General features: G+C 38.8%; 1 protein-coding gene across 3 annotated transcripts in view; it reads right to left on the reverse strand.

Annotated features, from left to right (window-relative positions):
* Positions 1 to 24,417, reverse strand: part of KIF4A (kinesin family member 4A) — an 88,168-nt gene that overhangs the window by 33,319 nt on the left and 30,432 nt on the right. For all 3 annotated transcript variants that reach the window (XM_031945040.1, XM_031945042.1, XM_031945041.1), the window contains exons 6-15: positions 24,010 to 24,176; positions 23,738 to 23,832; positions 16,751 to 16,867; positions 15,958 to 16,133; positions 15,170 to 15,231; positions 5,387 to 5,519; positions 4,627 to 4,685; positions 4,436 to 4,541; positions 1,548 to 1,604; positions 449 to 634 (exon numbers count right to left, since the gene is read on the reverse strand). In XM_031945040.1, coding sequence (XP_031800900.1) covers positions 449 to 634; positions 1,548 to 1,604; positions 4,436 to 4,541; positions 4,627 to 4,685; positions 5,387 to 5,519; positions 15,170 to 15,231; positions 15,958 to 16,133; positions 16,751 to 16,867; positions 23,738 to 23,832; positions 24,010 to 24,176 — 1,158 coding nt within the window. The remainder of the gene's footprint in view (positions 1 to 448; positions 635 to 1,547; positions 1,605 to 4,435; positions 4,542 to 4,626; positions 4,686 to 5,386; positions 5,520 to 15,169; positions 15,232 to 15,957; positions 16,134 to 16,750; positions 16,868 to 23,737; positions 23,833 to 24,009; positions 24,177 to 24,417) is intronic.

The following is a 24,417-nucleotide window of genomic DNA, read 5'->3' on the forward strand; positions in this document are numbered from 1 at the left end:
AAGTACCGTTGTGACTCAGAAAGAAATACTATGAAAAACAATTTAGCCACCGGTCTTGTGATCCTGAGTCCAAGAAAGGGAATTCTTTCTCTATTTTTGTACTGTAGCTCAAAGTAATAAAAACAATCTGGCTGCAAAATCAGAACCTTGGTTTTATCATTAGAATATGACTTTGCCTGAAAGCAAGCAAAGATTATCCTTTATAGTGTTATCAAACTACATTTCTTTTCATATTCTGCAAAGGCAGACACTCTGAAGGATAAAATAAATGATAAGATCCCTATCCTTTAGTATTTTAAAAGTTTTAACACTCTATAGCTATATTGGGCCAAGCCCTTATCTTCTGAATTCAAAATGAAGTGCTCATAATCTTCAGCAGGGAAGTCCATTTAGGGAAAGAGAGATGACAGATATATCTAAATTCCAGCTCTAAGTCAGCAGAATTTACCTGGTACTGGAACTGAATGGGCTGCAGGTTGCTGTCACTCTCACTAACTTTCTTGGCCAGTGCTTCTTTCAGAGCCAGAGCTTTATTCAGTTCTATCAGCTCCTTGGACATCTGAGCCTGGCGCAGTGCATGTTCCGTGGAGAAACCAGCAGAAGACCTGCTGGTGTTGGGGCTGATTTCCACTTGCTACAAGAGAAAAGAATGATTTGCAAAAGAAACAGGCATTTGGGACTCCCTCTGTCTTGTTACCTGGACAATTCTCTTAGCTACTCCATTATTTATAGCTTCTCTTTCCATCCCAACTATGGTCACTCTTATAAGACTCATCTGAATGTCTGCCAGGTTTGTCCTAAGTCATTCATCTCATGGCAATCACAAGCGCTACAATCCTAATCAGCTTCTCCAACTGACGACCCTAGAACTCATCTTTTCTCCCAACAATAGTTGTCTGGGAAACCTGTATCTTAGCTCTGCTTATTACCACTGAGCTAGATTGTCTTACTCATTTTCTCTCATATTTTTCACAGAGGAGGCCCTCAGAGTTGGAAATTGGGAGCTGTAAAAATGGAAGTGGTGGTAGTAGTGAATACCAGCTCTTACAGGGCAGCTGTTTCTGTACCTTTAAAAGCACCTAAACAACCTGATTTGTGGATTCACTTTGGTATCTAACCTTTGACCCTAATCTGGTTTGTTCTCAGTGACTCCTACCCTAGTCACCTACCATTCTGTCATTCTGGTCTCTCAACACAAAAGAGGCTTTTAACTCGAAAGGACAACCTTCCTTCTGTTTCATCTCCAATCCTTTCTTGCTCCTGGACACAATTTCCTAATCCTTTACTTTAGCTCCCCAGACAATTTATGAAACATAAAGGATGTTGCCTAAGAAGGCTTCTGGAAAGTACAGGGCACACACACGGCAGCGGTATCAGTATGTGGCTCTGCCAGACTTTACTAAGTACCAGGTATTAGAGACAGAGCTTTCCTGAATGCTGGGGCACTCTAAGAATGGCAGAGAAAGGGGCTGCGGAAGACAGGCTAAGTCACAGGAAGGAGCTCGGTTCAAGCTAGCAATCATACACAAAAGGGGCCGGTTACTCACAGTGTCTGGCTCTGTCGGAGCATCGGCAGGCGAAGCCACACACGCATCAGTATCATCCTGTGAAACAATCATTTTTAGAAATTATTTCTAATTTTTAGAAAAAGGCTTTTAGTTAAATCGACAGACATTTTTAGAGCAGCCATTAAAAAAAAATCTATATTTAGAAACCTTGTTAATGGATCAAGCTCAATTTTGCAATCATCTATCCACCAACCCATGAATCCATTTCACATCTGCCACCGTCTTTTTTTTTCCCCCCATGATGAAAAACTTTGTGGCTCCTGTAAAAATAAGGCCATATGGCAAATGCTGTGGCCTCTTCTGCTAAAGATGATGCCATCAGACTGGAGCATTGTCCTGGAAAATTGGCCCTTTCCTGTTTCCCCAACTGCTCTTTCTTTATATGATTTACCAGTTATCTTCTAAGTCAGAAAGGCTTTGCTTCGAGTCTAGCTTGGGTACCTTCCTGGCTGTGTGACACTGAGCAAGGTACTTCTTGAAGAACACAGTTAAGAGACAGTACCAACCTTCACTGGCATGTCAATATAATAGCTAACATTTACACGTCAGGCACCAGGCCAAGAGCTTTCCAATGGTCTCATTTGATCCTCAGGACAACCCTGGGAGGTAGGTGTTCTTTCAGTTGAGGAAATTGAGGTAGGCCAAAGTGAAGTGGCGAGCCCAGCGTCGTCACACAGTTACCAAGTGTCTGAGGCTAGCTTTGAACTCACTCCGGGCCCCGAGCTCGATGTGCTGTGCACTGATTTCACGTCAAAGAAATCACAGGAATGGTTCTCCCTCTCTTTCTGCCGTGTCTTTGATGTATGTTTTAGAGTCAGTAAAGCACCATCATTTCAGAGAACAAGAACCTGGTCTAGAGAGATCAATAAAAGCACCAGCCAGGTCCCTAATTAAAAAACTGCTCCTGAAGCAAATACGGTTCAGTTTCTGTTTGGGACACAGAAAGCAAACAGAGACCACTTCTATTTGGATTAATGAGTTTACATTGAGTTTAACCACTAAGGGACTTGAGCCTACATACTAACACTCCCTCAAATACCTGCCCTCAGAGTTCTTCAGTTGACTATTTCCATGAACTCCTCATCTACCCCACCTCAGCTATCTGCAGAGATGGCCAATCCCCCTGATCTTGCATCACCCATAAAAGTTCCACTTCCCCGTTCAGGAATGCTGTAAGTCCTTTATCTGATCCCACTACTCCCTCTGCCTTGCAACTCCAAGCCCTGAGATCTTTCCCAGGCCATCACCTCTGTACCACTCTCAATCACTCTTAGTTTCATTCTCTTCCTTCCCTATTTGATGCCTTGACCAAGTCAGTTCAACTCTCCACTGCCCTCTTCTATTGGGCCCCTTGCCCCCTTACCCTCTTGCCAAACTCGATCCACCCCCTTCAGGCTCAGGTTGCCCCCACCATGTAACTCTTTGCTCCCACTTCAGGTGCTGTTGAATGAAGCTGGAGAAGATTAGGAAACTCTCTGGCCAAGGGCATGGACTAAATCGAAGTACCTAGCAGGGTGCATGTGTCCTATAGGAACTTGGTTTAAACTGCCTAACTTTAAATCCTTGTGTTAGAGTACTTTTTTCTTTTTTTCCTGAGGCAATTGAAGTTAAGTGACTTGCCCAGGGTCGCATAGCTAGGAAATGTTAAGTGTCTTAGGACAAATTTGAACTCAGGTCCTTCTGACTTCAGGGTTGGTACCCTATCCAATGTGCCACCCAGCTGCCCCTTCAGAGTACTTTTTTCAACAACAATTCCTTGCTCTTTACTCATTTAAAGGTTACAACTAGGAGGCTTGTGTAATATAAAATAAGGCCTGCTTCCAGGCAGAGTGGCAAAGCTCAGAAATGGTAAGCCATCCTTGCTGGGACATACAAATAGACACTTGCTTATTTTTGTAGGATGTAGGCACTATCTCCAGAGTATACAAATTCCTTCTGTGGCATAGACTCGTGTGTGTGTGTGTGTGTGTGTGTGTGTGTGTGTGTTTTTACAGATAACTGTCTTAAGATTTTTAAGAGACATTATTGTATTCTAGGAATTTAAATACAAGAAAACATATACAAAGTGCTTTGCGAGCCTTAAAGTTCTATAGTAATGTGAGCTATTACTATTATTAGAGAACCAGGAGGAAGAGAGTGGGATAAAGTCTACGCAACCTCAACAAGGGTGTTTGCACTCCATAAGGAACATGACAACTGCATAATCATGAATGTTGATCAGCCAGGTAGTACTATGAAAAGGGGGCTGCACCTGAAATCTGCCTCCAATACAACAGCAGAGTTAAGAGCCTTGGATAGGGAAGTCTGTTTCGTGGAAGTCAGGAGGTTCTAACACCTTTCAGCCCCCATACTTCCTATTCAATATGAAAAGGAACAGGCCCTGGCTATAAGGCAGAATGAGGCTCTTCACAGTTGCTGTGATAGACAAAGGTGACATACCGTCTCACAGCGGCTTCCCAAATCAAACTTGTACATCAGCCATCTCAACAGTAGCAGAATACCATCTTCTTTAGCAGATCAGAAACTGCAGCTCCAGGTAGAGGGAAATGTAGGTGGTCATTTTTAACAGAGGCAGAGATGGAGCTACCCATGGTCACATCTTGCTCTGGGAACAATGCTGTCCTTCAGTTAGGCCTCAGCTTATTTAATTTTGCATTATATATGGGAAGAGACCTCTCATAACAAGGCTGTCCTCTCTAATTTAGTAGACAAACAAACCTGGGTGCTCTTCATGTTCCAGATTGTGGCAGGGAGCCACATCACCAATCAGGTGGTTGAATGCGGCAAGGGGCCCAGTTTGATTGTCCAAATGGATACACATGGGCATAAGTGGCCCATGTAATTAATACCATCTTTACTTGACTTACCAAGAGCTGAATTATCATAAGTTGCAGATCATGAACTATCTCCAAATTTTCTTTTAAGTTTTCATCCTCCAGAGAGTCTATCAGTTTTTTCAGATCAAGCTTGCACCTGAAAGTTCAAGCGCAAAGATCAGAGGAGAGACTATGGAAGGTGGCACCGGGCCCTCACAATGCCCAACTGACAAGAAACTTACGCCGCATGTTGCTTGAGCTCTTCTAGCTTGAAGATCAGCTTGTCATTTGCTTGTTCTGTCTGTTACAAAAACAGAAGCCCATCAGAGGCCTTAACTAATTATGTTCACCTATGGCTTGGAAGAAAACACCTGGATGGAGCAGATGCTGTCTCTAGGGCAATCTTGGAGCACTTCAAAGGTTTTAATTATTTACAGAGAAATTCACTGCAAAACTCAGCAATGGAAACCGGCTACTTCATTCTCACTCTAGTCACCACCGACCGCTTTCCAAAATACACACGACATGAGAGTTATCAGACTTGCCACGGGAGCTTATACTTTTTCTCCACAGAGAAGTTTAGGATCATGTAGGAAAGCTGGGCTTCCTGGCCACTCCCTAGTGTATAAAGCAACTCAACAGATACCAGGACTAGAGGGTTGCCTACATAACCTAACATCAGGACTAAATGTTAGTATTGCTCTGGCAGGGCGAACAAAGCACAGAGGTCTTCCCAGAAAGGGAGGAGGCTGGGATATGGTGTAAAACCACCTAAGAAGAAATATAATGTAAAAGTGTAAGTAAGAAAATGGCTACTTCCACGAACATCGAAATTGGTACTGAAAAGACCCACAGGTTTTGCACCAAACCACTTTCCCAGAAGGATTTTATAAATACCTTTTATTCCATCAGTTTTGCAAAATAAGTAAGACAACTTAAGCTAGTCAACATCCAGACCATCTGTAGCACAAGGCTTCTACTACCCAGTTCTTGTAGTCTCACCAAAATGATCCTCTCCAACATCTGGGCCGTCTGACCAGCTGCCTCACTTAGTCCACGGCTTAGCTTTTCATTCTCCTCACTCAGAGACTGATTCTTTTCCATCAGGGATTGTAGATTCTCTGATGGCTCCACACTAGAACAGAAATCAAGTCATGAGAAAAATACCTGATAAGGTCCAAAAAGAAATTTCATGGACCATTTCTTAGGGAATAAAAGTGCCCCAGTTACCCCCTCCTCATACTTCACATGGGTCTGTTCATATGATTATATTCAATTTAGTCCAATGATACTTGGGGGGAGAGACACACAGGACTTTGGAATGAGAACAACTATTTCTTTGACACATCTCTCAACAGAGAACTCAGAATCAGATGTGGTTGTGATAAGAATAGCAATCAATGGTTATTCTCTTTACCATCTTTGCTATAGGATCAAGCCACTTACATATATATATGTAGGTAGGAAGAAGTGAAGCGAAATTTTCATCGACTAGCCCTATGGTCAGATAGTATATAGGAGTAGTATCAATATTGCTCAGCACAATACTACGGGTAAAAGACAAGGCCAAAATTCAGTCTATTCAGACACTGGAATTGAATACCAAGGCGCTTTTTTTTATTATAGCTTTTTACTTACAAGACATATGCATGGGTAATTTTTCAGCATTGACCCTTGCAAAACCTTCTATTCCAACTTTTCCCCTCCTTCCCCCCACCCCTTCCCCCAGATGGCAGGCAGACCAATACATGTTAAATATGTTAAAGTATATGTTAAATACAATATATGTATACATGTCCATACAGTTATTTTGCTGCACAAGAAGAATCAGACTTTGAAATAATGTAAAATTATCCTGAAAGGGAAATCAAAAATGCAAGTGGACAAAAACAGAGGGATTGGAAATGCTATGTAGTGGTTCACACTCATTTCCCAGAGTTCTTTAGCTGGGTGTAGCTGGTTCTATTCATTATTGAACAAATGGAACTGATTTGGTTCATCTCATTGTTGAAGAGGTCCACGTCCATCAGAATTGATCATCATATAGTATATAATGATCTCCTGGTCCTGCTCACTTCACTCAGCATCAGATCATGCAAGTCTCTCCAGGCTTTTCTAGAATCATCCTGCAGGTCATTTCTTACAGAACAATAATATTCCATCACCTTCACATACCACCATTTATTCAGCCGTTCTCCAATTGATGGGCAGCCACTCAGTTTCCAATTTCTGGCCACTACAAAGAGGGCTGCCCCAAACATTTGTGCACATACAGATCCCTTTCCCTTCTTTATGATCTCTTTGGGATATAAGCCCAGTAGTAGTAACACTGATGGATCAAAGGGTGTGCACAGCTTGATAACTTTTTGAGCATAGTTCCAAATCGCTCTCCAGAATGGCTGGATGTATTCACAATTCTACCAACAATGTCTCAGTGTCCCAGTTTTCCCACATCCCCTCCAACATTCCGCATTATCTTTTCCTGTCATCCTAGTCAATCTGAGAGGTGGAAGAGGTAGTGGAAATACCAAGGCTTTTTACAGATGACTTCAAGAAGAAAAACTGACAGAAGTGAAATGAGCAGAGCCAGGAGATCATTATATACCTCAACAATGATACTGTATGAGGATATATTCTGATGGAAGTGGATTTCTTCAACAAAGAGAAGATCTAACTCAGTTTCAATCGATCAATGATGGACAGAAGCAGCTACACCCAAAGAAAGAACACTAGGAAATGAATGTAAACTGCTTACATTTTTGTTTTTCTTCCCGGTTATTTCTACCTTCTGAATCCAATTCTCTCTGTGCAACAAGAGAATTGTTCGGTTCTGCACACATATACGGTATCTAAGATCTACTGTAATCTATTTAACATGTATAGGACTGCTTGCCATCTGGGGGAGGGGGTGGAGGGAGGGAGGGGAAAAATCGGAACAGAAGTGAGCACAAGGGATAATGTTATAAAAAAATTACCCTGGCATGGTTCTGGCAATAAAGTTATTTAAAAAAAAAAGAAGTGAGTTAATGGTGATGGCCAGTGGCCAAGAGCATATGTCACAAGCTATCATAAATCAGAACGTCTCCTTCCCAAAAAGATGGAGAGGGGATGGAGAAGAGAGAATTCTCTCCCTTTTGCTTCTCCAGAAATGTATATTTCATTGCCTTCTGTTTCCTTGTTTTGTTTACTTTAAGTACCCACTTCCAACAGAAGAAGAGGCAGCAGGTTATAGATATCCCTGTAGAGCATATACGTCATTTCTTGCCCATTCTGAAGAAATGAGGTATGATCTGTCAAAGGATATAGACAGGAAGTCTCAAAAGAAGAAAGGCAAGCTATCAAACACCAGATTAAAAAATTCTCTGAATCACTAATGATAGGAGAGATGGAAATTAAAATAGCACTGAGGTTCTACCTAATAACCATCAAAAGGGCAAAGATCATAAAAGAAGTAAATGATGATTGTAGAAGGGGTTATCAAAGGACAGGAAAAACTAATGCATTGATGATGGAGCTATGAACTGATGTAGTAGCTCTTCCAGAATGCAATTTGGAAGCAGGCCTCAAAAAGCACTAAATTGTACATACCTTTTGATTCAGCTCAACCACATTTTATGCCCAGAAAGATCAAAGGCAGAAGGAAAAGAGCCACTTGCACAATATTTATAGCAGTATTTTTTATCATAGCAAAATAATGGAAATAAGGCAGGTACCTTTCAATTGGAATGGAATAAATATTATGATACATGAATGTAATGGAATATTATTGTGCTTTAAGAAAACATGAAAGAGAGATATTCAAAGAAACCTAGGAAGACTTATTTGCATTGATGTAGACTGAAATGAGTAAATTCAGAAAAATAATTCACATCATGAAAATATTGTTTAAAATAACTTTTTTCAATGAACAAGAAATTACTTTCTTCTGCTTCCCCCTTTGCCTCTCCTACTAGAAAACAAACAAAACAAAAGAATGAAACATGGATAGTCAAGCAAAACAAATGATTTCATTCTCTATCCTGAATCTATCACCTCACTAAATGATTTCTGTATTGTAAATGTAATTTGTAAATGGAAACTGAAAAACTCAACAATTCTGATGGATGTAATTACAAATGGCGACTCTAAGAGCCTGATAATGAAACTTGCTTCCTACCTCTTTGCAGAGGGGTAATACACTAAAGGTGCCAAATGCGATACACATTTTAGACATATCCCATGTGTATATTTGGTTTTGATTATACTTATTTATTCCAAGAATTGGGGACACGGTGATAAGTCAAATAAAACAAAAGGGGGAAAAAAATTCAAGCATCAGTGAAACATTTAAAAATACAAAGAAAACAGAATGCTCAGACAAGGAAGGGAGTATGCTGCCATGTCATATTTCATACATATTTTTTAAATCCATAAACTGGGTATATGTAATGAAGATTCTCACACACACACACACACACACACACACACTCATCCTTTTCAGTTCTTTGTACATAAAATGTTTGTGTTTGTTGATGTCAATCAAGACTGCAATTTTCCACTGAAAAATGAAGTGGATCAACAATATGTATTTTAGTTGGTATGAAATGTTCCCAAGGGATTTTGGAAAGGTCAAAAGAACTGCAATTTGATTCAAAGACTTAAGGGAAATGGAATAATCTTTAAGACAAACAGGGGTTACTATATTGGATGGTAACCAGCTGCTGCCCTTAACCTTCAAAAAGGACAGAATAGGGTTTCAAGGATAAACTAGATGAGCTCTTAGCCAGTTCAAAGATTCCACGAACTCAGAAGGCCTCCGAGTTTTCGGCTTGTTCATAAACAAAAACTGTAAGGTGGATCTTATCAAAATTAATATGAGTGTCTCATATTACATTGTGGAACATTTGGTGGTTAGGAATTTAGGAAGGCACACTGTTGAAAACAATTCATTATTCTAGATGAGGGATTCTTAACCTAGGGCCTGTGAATGTTTTTAAAATACTTCCATAACTGCATTTTGGCAGAATTGATTTTCTTTGTAACCCCAGGATTCTTATGGATCTAAAAAACATTATTTCAAAAAGAGGTCTGTTCCCTTTGTTGCTAGTTTATGAACTTTACCAAAAACTGGTCCATCGTGTTTATTATCAGTTGGCCAGTTGTAACATTGAATATATATCATTATTTTATCTTTCAAAATTGATAAAAAAGGGAATTACGAAATCCAAGTTAACCAACTAAAATTTGGCAAGTTATGGGCACATGAGTCATTTTAGAATCAGAGAATATGAAAGCTCGATGTGACCTTAGAGAGCAACTAATCCAAATCTCTCATTTTATGGATAAGGAAACTGAGACCTGTAAAATGATTTGCTCAGAATAACCCAACTAGTAGTAAGTGGCAAAGTCAAAATCCGTCTTTTGCCCGAGTCCAGTGTTCTTTCCCTACATCGTGCTACCTCTTTGACTTGAGACAAATTTCTTAAACACTTACATGCCATAAATGATAAGTACTATAGGAATAAAGAGAATATAGAACATAAAAATCCTCAAAGCTAAAAGGGAAAAAAGTTGGTAGTAAAGAATTAAAACAGCTCTATGGTTATGACCTGAGGCAGCCATATGGAAGGCTGGGACGACAGAGGAAACGTGCTCAGACTAGCATTAACACAGAGATGTAGGGCTATGGTTTGTCAACTGTCATTCTGCAACAAAGAGGCAATGTGAAACCAAGATACTTTCTTGTATTCTATTCAATTGCCTATGTGGGGAATCAAAGTTACAAGTAAACAACTGCTGATATCAACTAAGTTTAGTGCAAAAGCTTTATGGACCCTTCTCTAAGAAAAGATAAAGGAGGTAAAAGGGTAAGGTAAAAGAAGAGGGTAAAAAAAGAAATAAAAACAGAGACAAGCTTTCTAGAAAGTGAATGGGCAAGGACTTTCTGGGATGAGGGAGGAATGAAAGGTCATCTCTCCTCAATATCTTCTTCAAACAAATAAATCAATCAACTACAAAGAGAAAACTCAAAAGAAAAGTAAGGAATTGAGCATGACTAGAATCGATGGACATATTGATGAAGGAGTTTATAAATGGCTATGAAAAAGAGAAAGAGAACCGGCTCAAGTGAAAAACAAAAAAAGCTTATTTCCCTGGAAGATACAAAGTAGAAAATAAATAATGCAGAAAACAAACTCAGGAAATTCTAACAATGGGAAAAAAAAGTTTGGACTCAAGACAGACAAAAGTTATAATGTATTCATTAAGGTAGGACAAGCAGAAAAAAAGTAATAAGAACTGTTGGCCTTCAAAACAAGCATTTATCAAGCTTTCATCTTGTGCCATATACCGGGTACTGCTTACTAAACGATGGGAACACAAAGAAATGCAAAAACTGTTTCTGCACTCAAGGAAATTACATTCTAATGAAGGTAGAAAAGAGGCCGACTAGAAAATTTCCAAGTTGGAAAAGTAGGAAGATTACAAATGAACAGAATTTACAGGCTATCCAAAAGAGTGAACCCTACATTCAATTTAATCAGACATATCGCCAAACTTCAGGATAATGACAAGAAGATGATTTTACAAGTAGGCAAAAAGAAAAATATCTCATATAAAAATTCATTAACTTGAATTGCACAAGACTCTTCTATAAAAATGAAAAATAAGAGAAGCAGATGGAAAAGGATAGCCTGAAAGCTCAGAGAAAGGAATTTGAACACAAATCACTTTCCCAAAGAAACCAAGTATTCTTTTCTAAAATAAAAAAAGTGTCACTTAAGAATTCATAGGTATAAAGAATTAAAGACAACCAGTAAGTAGCACCCTTAAGGCAGCTTTTGGTATATAAATGCAAGAAAAAGCCTAAAACTTTTCAAAATAAATACTGGGGGAAAAAATCAGTGGGCTGCTTATATGGGTGATCAACTAGTTGCTCCCTCAATGTAATCACCACAGGAGGAAAACAAGGGAACAGCACAATGAAAAGAGACCATTATCAATATATAGACTAAATGACATAGAAGCTACATGTAAAATCAATAATGGTGGAAGATTCAAATATTTCATTTATAGAACACAAAGCAATAAAAAAATAAAGAAAAGGCCCACATTTGAACAGAGTTCTGAAAAAATTGCATTCAATAGTTATATGGGGAAAACTCAATGGGAAAAGTGAGGAATACCTCTCCTCACACCCCTCGGACTCTCACAAAAATTAAATGGTCATATTCTAATATACAAGTTACAAATAAATTTAGAAAAAAGTTTAATACAACATTTGCAAATAATAATAGGGCAGCTACATAGCTCAGTGGATAAAGCTCTGGGCCTAGAGTCAGGAAGATCTGAGTTCAAATATGGCTTCCAACATTTACTAGTGATCCTGGGCAAGTCACTTCATCTCTCTGTGCCTCAGTTTCCTCAATCATAAAACGGAGATAATAAGAGCACTAACCTCTCAGGGTTGTTGTGAGGATTAAACGAAATGATATTGGAAAGTGCTTAGCACAATGCTCAACGTATATTCACTACTCTAAGGTTCACAAAGGAGAATAAGAACTGGAAACTAAAAGCATTCCCAAGATTCTGCCCCAGAGCTGGGGTTCCATTGCTAACAGGAATTTGAGGGAAGAAGCTCCTTCTACCAAAGCAGATGAGCAGTTGTTCTTCAATTTCCTTTCCTTCTTAGAGCTGTTCAAGGCACAGAGAGTTTAAGTGAATTGTCTAGGGTCACAAAGCCAATATCTGTCAGAGGGAGAACTCAAACACGGGTCTTCCAGGCTCAAAAGCTGGTTCTTCATGTTACTTCCCATTAATGAAGACAGATGAAAAGAATACTGGAATTAATAGGGGTTTTTTGGGGGGGGGAAGATAAATAAATACTTGTTAATTGAGAAATATTAAAAAAATAAAAAAGGACATTGGCTAAAATATAGCAATATATAAACTGGATGATGATGAGGATGATGACATGATTTCTTATGATCATGACTTCCATCAAGAACATGAGGATGATTCAATCCTGGGGAAATAACCAGTCTAACATATTGTAATACTAAGAAAATGAAATTTCCTTATCTAGTCAAAGAGTCTTTGTGAGCTGTGGTGGTTGAACAATAGCTGCTAGACCTGGCGGCAGGACAGTATTCAGACATCAGTCAGCCAGGTGCTGTTGCCACTGATCCCGGGCTATACTACTGACAGTCTTACACTCACTTCCACAATAAGGCTGAGAAGGGCTTGATGGTGCTTGTTAAAACATCTGAAAAGTTAATTTCCCCTTAATGATAAAAAGTTATTTGAAACCACAAAGTCTCTTTATGTGTAATGCAAAAACAGATTTTTACAATAAGAAAATGGGTTAAAATTAGGCTATCTACTCTCACTATTACCTTTTGGAGAAGTTTTTAAATTTTAAAATACAAGCTAGAGAAATAAAGCAAGAGAACTAAATTAAGAAAATAAGCATAGGCAAAGGATTTGTTAAAAACATCCCTATTTGCAGCTGGCTTATTTAGAAAACCTGAGAGACCTGACTTTAGAAAATTGAGATAATTGCTTCAGCAAATAATGAGACATAAGATATACCCACAAAAAGTCATCAGCGCTTCTAAAGACCATGAAAAAAAGGACAGAGTAATGTGGTATAAAGATAGTAGAAGCTAGGGAATAATACAGACTGACTATAATTATGCAAATGATAAATAACACTACAAAATGGTGATACTGTGGTGAGTTCCAATGAATAATCTCACTCCAGGAGAATTGAGAAGGAAAAACCTGGCTCTTCTTTTAGTAGATAGGAAGTACAGAACTGTTGTCTATACCATCTACATCTTGCTTGATTTTTCTAAAGGTCTTTTTTCTTTCTTTTCTTTTCAAGGAAAATACTAGGTAGGCGTTCAATGGAGAAGGGATAATTAAGGCAAAAAGATTGGTTGAAACAAAAAGCAACAATAAAAATGTTAAAGACACAAAAACAAATGGAACTTTTAAAAAACTCGCATTATTTATGATGACAAAATATTAGCCATTAACTTATCAAGGCACACACAAGCTGTAGAATAGTGACAACGATTAAACAATCTAAACAGAAGAAAAGAATTAAGTAATTTGCATATCATGGCTAGGTCGGGCCAAAATTATAAGCTTAATATAACACCAATCAAAATACTAATAGATGGCCTTCTCTGTTCCTTTGAAGTGATAAGAAACTATATGAAAGAACAAATGAACAAGAAGCAAGTGGTAAATTATGGAAAGAAAGACAAATAGATTGCCAGAACTCAACTTCTCATGGGGCATTTATTATAAGGTGATTAAAGGTAGAAAGCACTAGAACTGTTATCTTATTTGGATCTCACAAGCTCTACAAATGGTGGATACTATAGATACAATCCACTTTAATAGACAAGCTTTATAGCTCTGATCAGAGCTACACAAATGGCAGAGACACCATCTGAACTGAGATCTTCCTGGCCGAACCTTGCCTTTGATCCCGTTCCCTCCTATCTTCTCCATCAGTTCCTTCATTGGAATTTCCTCCCTTTCCCCCCTCCTGCTTGAGGTTTTATGCACCACAAGTGGTTTTTTTTTTTTTTTTTGGACACCTGAGCACATTAAAAAAAAAAAAAAAAAAAAACCTTACTATATCTCTACAAGTGATTAAATACTCATAAAAACCAAAAACAAAAGTTTTTTAAAACAGAGCTAAGACTTTGTAAAGTCTGTCATGTGAGCTTTCATATAGTGAGTTTTAAATGTCTGATTAAAATTAACTTTTCGGATCCTGTTCTTCCAATAGGCCAAAGCTCTAAACTAAATAGCAATTTGGAGGTAGGTTGGAATCTGCAATGTCCAGCTTACCAAGATCATACAAATTGCAACTAAAGTGAATGTCCAGAGCTGCCCTCCTTTCATTAGAAAGATATGCAACGTTGTATTTAGTCAAATGCAGTTTGTTTTGCCAAACTTAAAGAAAATGTTTTATATAAAACAAGGCTCACTGGATCAGCCAGGGTGTGGAGGGTCTATTTGGAAATGAATGAATTCTAAAAGCCAAAAAAAGGGAATCAAAACGTAAAAGAAATTGAGAGTGTAGGGATTTGACCAAAGTAAAGTCGTGGTTTGTGTCACCTCTCCCCCCACCCCCTGTAACATCCTGTTTGAATATAGATGGGTCATCCAGTCCAAATCAAAAGAAGAGAATTAGAAAGACAACTTGCCAAATACTAAAGAACCAACCAATTAGTATTGTTGTAATTGTGCTGAGTGATGTCAGGAGCCCCAACTAGGAATGGAGGAGAAGCCACTGTTAGAATACACAATTTACAGTTCTGATGGACCAGGCCATCCTCAGCAACGAGATCAACCAAATCATTTCCAATGGAGCAGTAATGAACTGAACCAGCTATGCCCAGAAAAAGAACTCTGGGAGATGACTAAAAACCATTACATTGAATTCCCAATCCCTATATTTATGCACACCTGCATTTTTGATTTCCTTCACAAGCTAATTGTACAATATTTCAGAGTCTGATTCCTTTTGTACAGCAAAATAACGTTTTGGTCATGTATACTTATTGTGTATCCAATTTATATTTTAATATATTTAACATCTACTGGTCATCCTGCCATCTAGGGGAGGGGGGGGGTAAGAGGTGAAAAATTGGAACAAGAGGTTTGGCAATTGTTAATGCTGTAAAGTTACCCATGCATATATCCTGTAAATAAAAGGCTATTAAATAAAAATAAAAAATAAAAAAAAAAAAAGAATACACAATTTAACTAGTCCAGGACTCTTACTTGATAGACATGGGCAGGGTCCCTCCATGGGTTTGCAGCAACAAAACTTGCAGTTGCTGTACCTGAGAGAAATCAAAGAAAAAACAGCCTGGTCAATTGAAAGCTACTTATCTTTTGGAAGTCAGATTAATTAATGATTAGAAACATTTTCATTTCACCCAATGCCTATTAAATTTCTGACAATTTTGAGACATTTCAAAGGGGAAAAAAAGTGAGTAAGATTTGGTTTTGGAGAATGAAGGAAAAGAAGGTCTGGAACAATGGTGATTCAAGTGACAGAATAATGAAGCAGGGAGGAAGAACTAATGAGTTTGCTTTTAGATAGTTCCTTCACTAAAATGACAGGGTTAGATTGTTTTACCTCCAAGGACTCTTTCAGCTCTAACATTTTAAATCTATGATTACTTAATAGATCCTTGGGAGAGGCCAAATGGTTATATACCCAATTAGGCTACTACATGCTTAGCCAAAAGCAAATACAGATTTCTGGTTCCCAGGTCCAGAAACTCTCTTCTATGTCTTTGAGATATGCATGGTAGAAAATCTTTATCTCACTGTAGAGACTACTTCTATAGCTCCCTGAGATTTGGGCTGAAGTAATTTTTAGGGCATGATAAAAAGAAGAAATCCAGTAGGGAGCCATTAATGTTTTTGAACTGGCTAGACCATCTTAAGAAAATTTAACAAATAGGATTATGTCCCAGCACTAAATTAGTATTTCTTTAAACCTATAATGATAAATTAACACAATAATACCAATGACTCCCATCAAATTCTGTCTCTAGTACCTGTTGCTTGAGATGATTAAGTTCAGCTGTCTGAGGATCGATGTTGATGATGGGTTTATTCTTGATTTTTCTTGCCCTGTCAGCATAGCGCAGTGTATTCACTGTTTCTTCTAGGTTGGAGTCTGCAGGACTCACACAGGCAATCATGAGAGTATGGCTATTACCACCTAGTGAGTCTGAAAAAGAACAATGTCCTGGTGTTGAAACCAAGTAAGGAATATGCAGAGAAAGCTGCCAATTTTGCTGGATGAATTCAAATCTGGAGGCTCTAAAAAACCTTCCAGACTTATGATGGAGATGTGGCGCTCCTGAGAAAGGCTAAGGTTTTTACATTTTTTTTACGTTGAGATTTACTGTTTGTCCCCTAATCTTACTTGATAAAGGGCTTCCTGCTGTTCTACAGAGCAGTCCCTAAGGCCTAGTCTAATCATATCAATGTCGCTTCTGTCATCAGACATTCTAAGGATGCCCCCTCTTGGTGAATTTTATATTTTGTTTTGTTTTTCTCTTGGTGAATTTTAAGCAGCAAAGAATCCTCCCTGAACACCAACAGTCGCAGATACTGCTGAGCATTCTTTTTAGCCAAGAGCGTTCAGGACTGAGTGGGCCTCAGCCACCAAGCAAGCCTTCTCTTGACCCCGAAAGCTGCCTGCCATTCTTACTACCTTTTACCTGGTCACAGACCCATATCTAGCACAAATCACAATTTGAATTTTATCAGTTCCCAGTCTCTCCCATTCCCAAATCATTAACCTAAGATCCCTCACTTTGTTTAGAGGGTACATGGCCTTACCTTGAAGCAGACGGGTTAACTTGGAATCTCTGTAGGGGATAAAGCCACTCTTTTTGTCATCTCCAAGTGCACTAATTACATTTCCCAGGCAGAGAAGCCCTCTGTTAATATTAATACCTAAGAGTAAGAAAAGAGAGAAATCAAAATTATGTTGACTTATCTAGCATTAGAATTCTTTTTCCTAAAATGAGACAAAGAACAAATCCTTGAGAAACACTCAAAATTAGTCCTACTTAGTTCTCTAAGAAAACCAGGTGGAAATCTGGCACCAAGCATTTAATTCAATGGAGTTCAAAGAGTTTAATGAGTTGCTTAAGTTATACATTAGCATACTATATAATTAAATTCACTGGTGTTTTTCACTCTTTTACCAAAGAAACAAAAGTAACCTAGTTAAGCCTAATAGGCTAACTCACCTCTTGTCTCTCCCCTCTAATCTGTCCTATGCAAATAAAACTTCTTAACATACCCTTTAAAAAAATTTCCAATAATATTTCATTTTCCAAAAACATGAAAAGATAGTTTTCAGCATTCATTTTCCAAAGACTTTGTGTTCCAAATTCCGCCCCCACCTCTCCCCAAGACAGCAAGCAATCTGATATAGGTTAAATATCTGCAATCCTTTTAAACATATTTCCATATTGGTCATGTTGTGCAAGAAAAATCCGACCAAAAGAAAGAATACGAATTAAAAAAAGGTAAAAATACTAGGCTTCAATCCATTAATGTATCCTTTTAATCATGTCAAAAACCATTCTGAGCTCCCCATCGCTTAGCAAATAAAGAAATGCCTTCGCCTGGCTTTTAAGGCCCTCTTATAAGCTAGCTGCAATCTCTCCAATCCTCCCACCTGTTTTTGGTCTTTGGATGCTCTCTCTACATAGAGCTAAGCTAAACTAGTCACCGTGAATTCCATCTCTGCAGACCACAGTCTTCTCATGCTGCTAAAGGCTCCCCTGTCTGTTCACTCTATTCAGCTCTTCCACAGTATCTTCTCTGTGTTCCCACTTGGTAACGATCTATCTCAACTCTTAATAGCACCTCAAAGGTCCACTATCTACTGAGTACATCATTCAGGGCATCTCAAAAGTTTTAGTCAAGTTCTAAGACTTTGAGGATAATTTGTACCAGTGATGTCAAACTCAAATAGAAATAGGGTGGAAAGGGCTGAAACTCTGAGTTGATGCAGAGGACGGACAACCGAGCACTTAAGGCTAACTACCGATTGGACAATACTCTATTAGCATATGCTTGGAAAATGGCCCTTCCCATTATTCTGTGCTGGTTCAATCTTTTGGTGTATACTGAGAATTGTGGGAAGGATTAGGGGGTGGAGTAAGACAAGCCAGGGTCACTTTGGCAATAGAGGAAGACAAGGAAGATCCTGCATCCATCCTGTTCATTTCTACCCGTAAAGACCAAAAAAAAAAAAAGGACCCAAGGACTTTTGCTTATCCTGACTTTGGCTGATTCTAAGGTAACCAGGGTGCTAACTTGGTCTTCACAATAGGGGATCACCCGAACCATATATAAGGATCCCTGCAAGTTGCATGTTGACTTAGAAAATCAAAAAATATCATTTGCAATGTTTTAATTTACTCTTTATTTTCATTTTGCTTCACTTATTTTCATATCAACTGGGTGCGGGAAGAGGCAAGAATCTGCTTGCTTCAAGTCTCTCCCTATTCCAATCCATCCTCTATTTAATTATCAAAGTGATTTGCCTAAAGCACAACTCCCATCATACCTCTACTCAATAAACTCCAGTGGCTCCCTGTTGTCCCTGAGATCAAACACAAAACACCATGTTTGACATTCAAAGCCTTCATAACGTAGATTCCTCCTCCTACCTTTCCAGTATTTTTATACCTCACTCCCTGGAACACATTCTTTGATCCAGTGACACAGACCTCCTGGGTGGTCCAGAAATAACTCCATTTCAAGGCTCTGGGCATTTGCTCTGGCTGTGTCTCCCCCCCCCCCCCAAGCCTTCAATGTTCTCTCTCCTTACTCCAACTACTGATTTCCTTGGATTTCTTTTGGTCCTACAGGAAGCCTTAATTCCAGGCCCCTCCTATATTTATCCTGCCTAGAACTTGCTTGTATTTGCTGGCTCTCTTTTGAAGGCAGGGGCTATCTTTTGAGGTTTTTTTTTTGTATCCCCAGGGCTTAGTAGAGAGCTTGGCACATAGTAGGTACTTAATAAATGTTTCATTAATTGCTTGATTATTTTGTTAAAGTTTCCCAATTACATTTTAATTTGGTTCCTGGCAGGACACTCCAGGAGCAAACTTTTTAAAAAATGTTTTATTTTGGAAGCCACTGGGATTGTGACTTGCCTATGGTCACACAGATATAAGGGTCTGAGACCAGATCCTCCGGATTCCAGAGCCTGTGCTCTAGGCTACTGTACCACCTGCCCTTCCCCCTGCCCCTGAGCAAACTGTAAGTTTATGAAAGATAGTTGCCTAAAATTAGAATGAGTTGCCTCTAGAGATGGTTGGCTCACCCTCCTTGGAGGTCTTCAAGCAGAGGCTGGTATGTTAAGGTGTATGGATTGGCTTAGATGGGCACTGAGGCTATGTTTTATTTAGTTTTATGTCTCCCTTAGCATCTCCATGGACATAGTGCCCTACACAGAGAAAGCAGCCTATAAATGTTTCTTGAAATAGTTTCTAATATGAAAAATGTAATTGTCTTTTCTTGTCATTTTATTCTGAAAAGAATTATCTATAATTTATACTTCATTTCATAGGATTTAAATTCTTGTTTTTAAATATAGAAAAGGATATGGACAGATACGGTAGCTTTGGGTCTAGCTAAAATATTTGCTTTCCCATCATTATTATTTTGTAATGAAATCGATTGCCATGTTTGTCCCTTCCATTTCCAATACTCTTAATCTCTCGTCTCTTTTCCTCTCTACTGGCTTCTTTCCTTTTGACTTCAAATGTACAACTGTCTTTCCTCTTCCCTAATTTGGAAGGATATGGTCCTCCTATGATTAGGAGGACCACTCCCTTTAGCCATCAATTCTTCCAGGTGGGGGCTGTAGACTAAACATTGCCTCCTTATCTCTACCAAAATGTGAATTTCATCTCTGCTCCTTAACTGAAGATGGCTCCCAAAATGTCACTAATTCAACATCCTTTTTCCTTTGACTTCTTGTAGGGTAGGTTTCCTGGAGTTGCACAAAACCTGACATCTCCATTTACCTGGAAACAAATCAACGAAGAACCTACAACTATCTAATCTCATCTCTTTCTCAATGGGCTCTCTAACTCTGCCTGGACCAACTTCTCAATGGTTAATATACTCCTATCCCGATAATCCTAAATTGACATTCAAATGCTATTCCCTATGCTCCCCATTTCCTCAAGCCTTATCTACCTCAGCCATACTTCCCCAATGTGCCCCTCCAGCTCCGAAAGCTTATTCCACTGTGTCCTCTAGAATGCCTGCTCCAGAATGAATAAATTTCCTTTTATCTTAAACCTCTTTCTGTCTTCTAGCCCACAATTAGACATGGCTCTTGAGTGATAAACACTGCTTCTCACTATCCCCTTTCCAGGAGTGGTTACTTTCATATCCCTTCCTCAACTCAATGGTTATGAAGAAAGAGGTAAAATAACTCCCAGCTCTGTTGTTACCACTTTCAGACACTCCCTTAACCACTTACACTAATTAACTTCTTTTCCTTTTAGGTTTATGTTATCCAAATTTATTACCCAATCCAAACCCTTATGGTTATCTATAGCTCCCCATGACTTCCTGTCCATATACTTTAACATATTTAACATGTATTGGTCTACCTGCCAGCTGGAGGAGGGGGTGGGGGGAAGGAGGAGAAAGGTTGGAACAAAAGGATTTTCAACTGTCAATGCTGAAAAATTACATATATCTTGTAAATAAAAAGCTATAAAAAAAAAAAAAAAAGAATATGTGCTCCTTGACAGCAGGTACTGTGGGAAGCTGTATTCTCAGTGCTTGGCACAATGCCTGGCACACAGGGTTTAATAAATACGTGCTGGCTAACCTTACTGAAACAGGACACTGCTGACCACTCCACCCTTCTTGAAGTGTTTCTCTACTCTTGGCCTCTATGACACTATATTCATATGATTCTCTTCCCTCATGAACTATTTCTGTTTATATCATTACTCTAAGGCTCTATCCTTGTTTTTCTGCTAATTCTGAGAATTCATCTATTCTCAAAGTTTGATTTCAGAATGCTGATCATTCCTAAATCTAGCCCTCCATCCCTGCCCTTTCACCTGAACTATAATTAATTCTATAAGCCAGTTCTAGCTATCTCCCCATTACTTTACCTCAAAAGTACAAAAACAAAACTCACTCCCCCTCCCTTTTATCTGACTCTGGTTCCCTCACCCAGGAAATTATCCTTTTCTAATTTTCCTTTGTCAGTGTCATCAATTTTTTCTCAGCTAGTGAAAGTTAGAGTCATATGTGACTGTCATTCCTTAGATTCAGCCAGTCAAGTTCTATGGATTCTTCTTTCCAGCTGTATTAATTCCTTAGTTCTCATCTTTTCCACTACCGGTCCTTAGCACCTCGTGTCTAGATTACAGCAACCTTCAAGTTAACCTTTGTGCTTCCATGATTTTCTCCCCGCCCATGCCATGAATCCTTCCTAATCAGTGCTGCCAAGCTAATGTTTCTTTAAATCAATTTTAGGCCATTCCTTTGCTTACAAATCTACAGGGACTCCTGATTTCCTGCTGCATCAAGTCCAAATTCCTCTAAGCGTTTTGGAAAGTTCTCTATAATTCGACACCAGATTATGTCACTTCTTATTACTCTCTACATGTTCCCATTGCTCCAGTGGGGTCAGTTGCTATCCGATTCTTTGAGAATGCTCTATTAATTCCCCTCTCGCTATCCTGGCTTGTGGTTTTCCCATTATCTATCTAAATTCGTTTCTATTATGTGCCTGTCAGTGTTCACTTCCATCATTAATCCCTTTTCAACTATTTTAACTTAGACTAATATTCTTTTCTGAACTCCCATATCTTGTACCTGAGATAAGGTAATTGGTCTAATTTTTAAAACAAATATACTAGAACTTATCTCTCAAACTCAGTAGTTGCATCTTTAGAAAAAATAAAAACTTGTTTGTTTACAACATCTCCAAAGCAACTAATATTCAAGAAAAAAATTATCCAATGTGGGCATTCAAAAACTTACTGCTTCTTGAATATTACAGCAAGTAAACTGTCAGAAAAAAGGAGAAGCTTTTCAGACCCTACCTCCTGAGTCATCCATGGGATTTCATGCAATTTTGCCTGCTCCTACAAAAGTATAGAACTTATTTCCTACTAAGGCCTAGTGGGCCACTTGAGGAGATACAGAGGGAAACTATCCAAGGTCTATATGTGTTTTGAGTGTTTGGGGGGAGAAGAAATTAAAAAAAGGTCATGCTAAAGGCTTTTTAGAAGAGGTCATATACCATTTTATTCAATTAAGTATAGGTAATAAAAAGATATTCTGGTTCTGTCCTACGACCAGTCATGACAAGTTTATTGAATTGAAGTGAAAGAGGATAACTAGGAGAGATGGGAAAGCAGCATAGCAAATACACAACTCCTTGTGAGGCTGCAGCCAAAGAGAGCTAACATTTTCCATCTACCATTAAGAACACCGGTAACAAAATAGAAAATGATGTTCTACCCTTGTATGAGACTACTATATTCAGAATTCTATTATGTATTAGAAGTAAAACTATAACCAGTAAGTGGCCATGGTCACCATGGCCACAATGGATATAGGAATGCCTCACTTGTCTGCTGGTGGGTCTGTTTGCTGCTGCAAGTCACTCCTCACTCCAATTCATCTTCTAGTCAGCCACTAAAGTGATTTTTCAATAAGCTCAGGAGGCTCCTATCACCTCCAGAATCAAATATAAAATCCCCTGGCATTCAAAGCCCTTTATAACCTAGCCCTCCTCCTACATTTCATCTTTTTTATACCTTACTCACTGATACACACTCTTGACAGTTCCTGCTGTTCCAGGGAACAATACACTTGCTTCTTGAGTCTCAACATTTCCTCTGGCAATACCCCACGCCTGAAATGCTCCTCCTGCTCATCTCTATCTCTTGGCTTCCCTGGCTTCCTTTAAATCCCGAGTAAAATCCTCCCCTCCTTTGACAGGAAGCCTTTATTACCCCCTCATAATTCTAGGGCCTTCCTTCTTTTAATCATTTCCTATTTGTCTTCTACACAGCTCGTTCGTGCATCTTTGTTTGCTCGTTGTCTTCTCCGTGAGATGATGGGCTACTTGAGGACAGGGATTGTCTTTTGCCTTTTTGGTAGACTCAGAACATTGCACAACAGCTGGCATATAGCGGATGCTTAGTGAATATTTCTTGACTGACAGGAAAATCTGGAGATCCAAGATCCCTAGTATCCAGTTCCAGGATGCCATAGTTGACTGTGAAGATATAGTACCCTAAAACTCAAAGAGCTGGGGAGACTGAGGGTGGCGTGAAACCCTAGCAGAAGGTGTTAGGGTTAGGGTTATAGTGATTATCCTCTCCTCCTCCAAAGAGGGCCACTCAAACTTTTTTTTTTAATGTACAGAAGATAAGCATTTGAAAAACTTGGAAAAGTTTTGAAAGTAATGTATGTATTTTAAAAAGTATTAATGAAATGTAGAGTTTCACATATCATCTTCTCTTTGTGTTCTGTTTTATATGTGGAAATTAGTGTCTTAAGTTCAAAATTTAACATTTTAAAAATATTGGTTTAAAAAATAGCTTCCTAAATGAATCCCTTTCCAGGGCCCTGCTGTCAGCAAGTATCTTCAAGCAGTCTTGGTCTCCTTTCTTTGTCAATCATTAAGTATCTCCTATCAACTTACTCCCGATTTCCTAAAACTGCTACCTCTTAGGTTTAACGTGGGTATAAATGAAATTGATTTAAGGATCTATGGCTTTCATCTACAATAATGATGTTAAATGTTCTTACCTTCTTTTAGACGGTCTCCTTCAGCTTTTGTTTTCTTCTGCCTTTCAGAACCAGCCAAGTCTACAAGATGCAGCTTGGATCGAAAGACACTATTCCTGTGATAAAGACAGGATGACTAGGTGGAACCAGTATTTAAACCCACTATAAAGAATCAAAGCTAACTTCTATAATCTTAAAAACAGATGAGGTGTTACGCCAATTCAATCAGAGCAATTTCAGCTTCAGTAGAGTTAACACATGAGAAATATTGACTATAAATATTATAAACGTACTTGTCACATTTCTTTTTCTGTTCTACAGAGATGGTGAAGATGGCATGAGATCGGGAAGACTGGGAGTTCATAGCTGTGGAGGCCACAGTCCTACAGTTGTTGCCCTGCTCCAAGCAGGACACCGTGTCCATGGCAAGCGAGACAATCTTTTCGGTGAGTCCAATGATCTAATTCAAAGGAGAGAAAATTTCCCATAACTCAAGTGCTGGACCAAAGGTAGAGTTACTGAAGGGAAAGTACTGTCTTTGTTTCAGTATAAGTTTAGTAAACCTTATTGTGTAACTCATATTTGAAAACTATGAAACCTAGACTGTTTTTAATGATTACCTCTGCTAAGGTCTGGACAGTTAGGATCAAAAGGCAGCGATAGCCCTAGACTCCAACAGTCTAAGACACCAGTCTTGGTAG

Source organism: Sarcophilus harrisii, chromosome X, assembly GCF_902635505.1.
Source record: "Sarcophilus harrisii chromosome X, mSarHar1.11, whole genome shotgun sequence".
Lineage (NCBI taxonomy): Eukaryota > Metazoa > Chordata > Mammalia > Dasyuromorphia > Dasyuridae > Sarcophilus > Sarcophilus harrisii.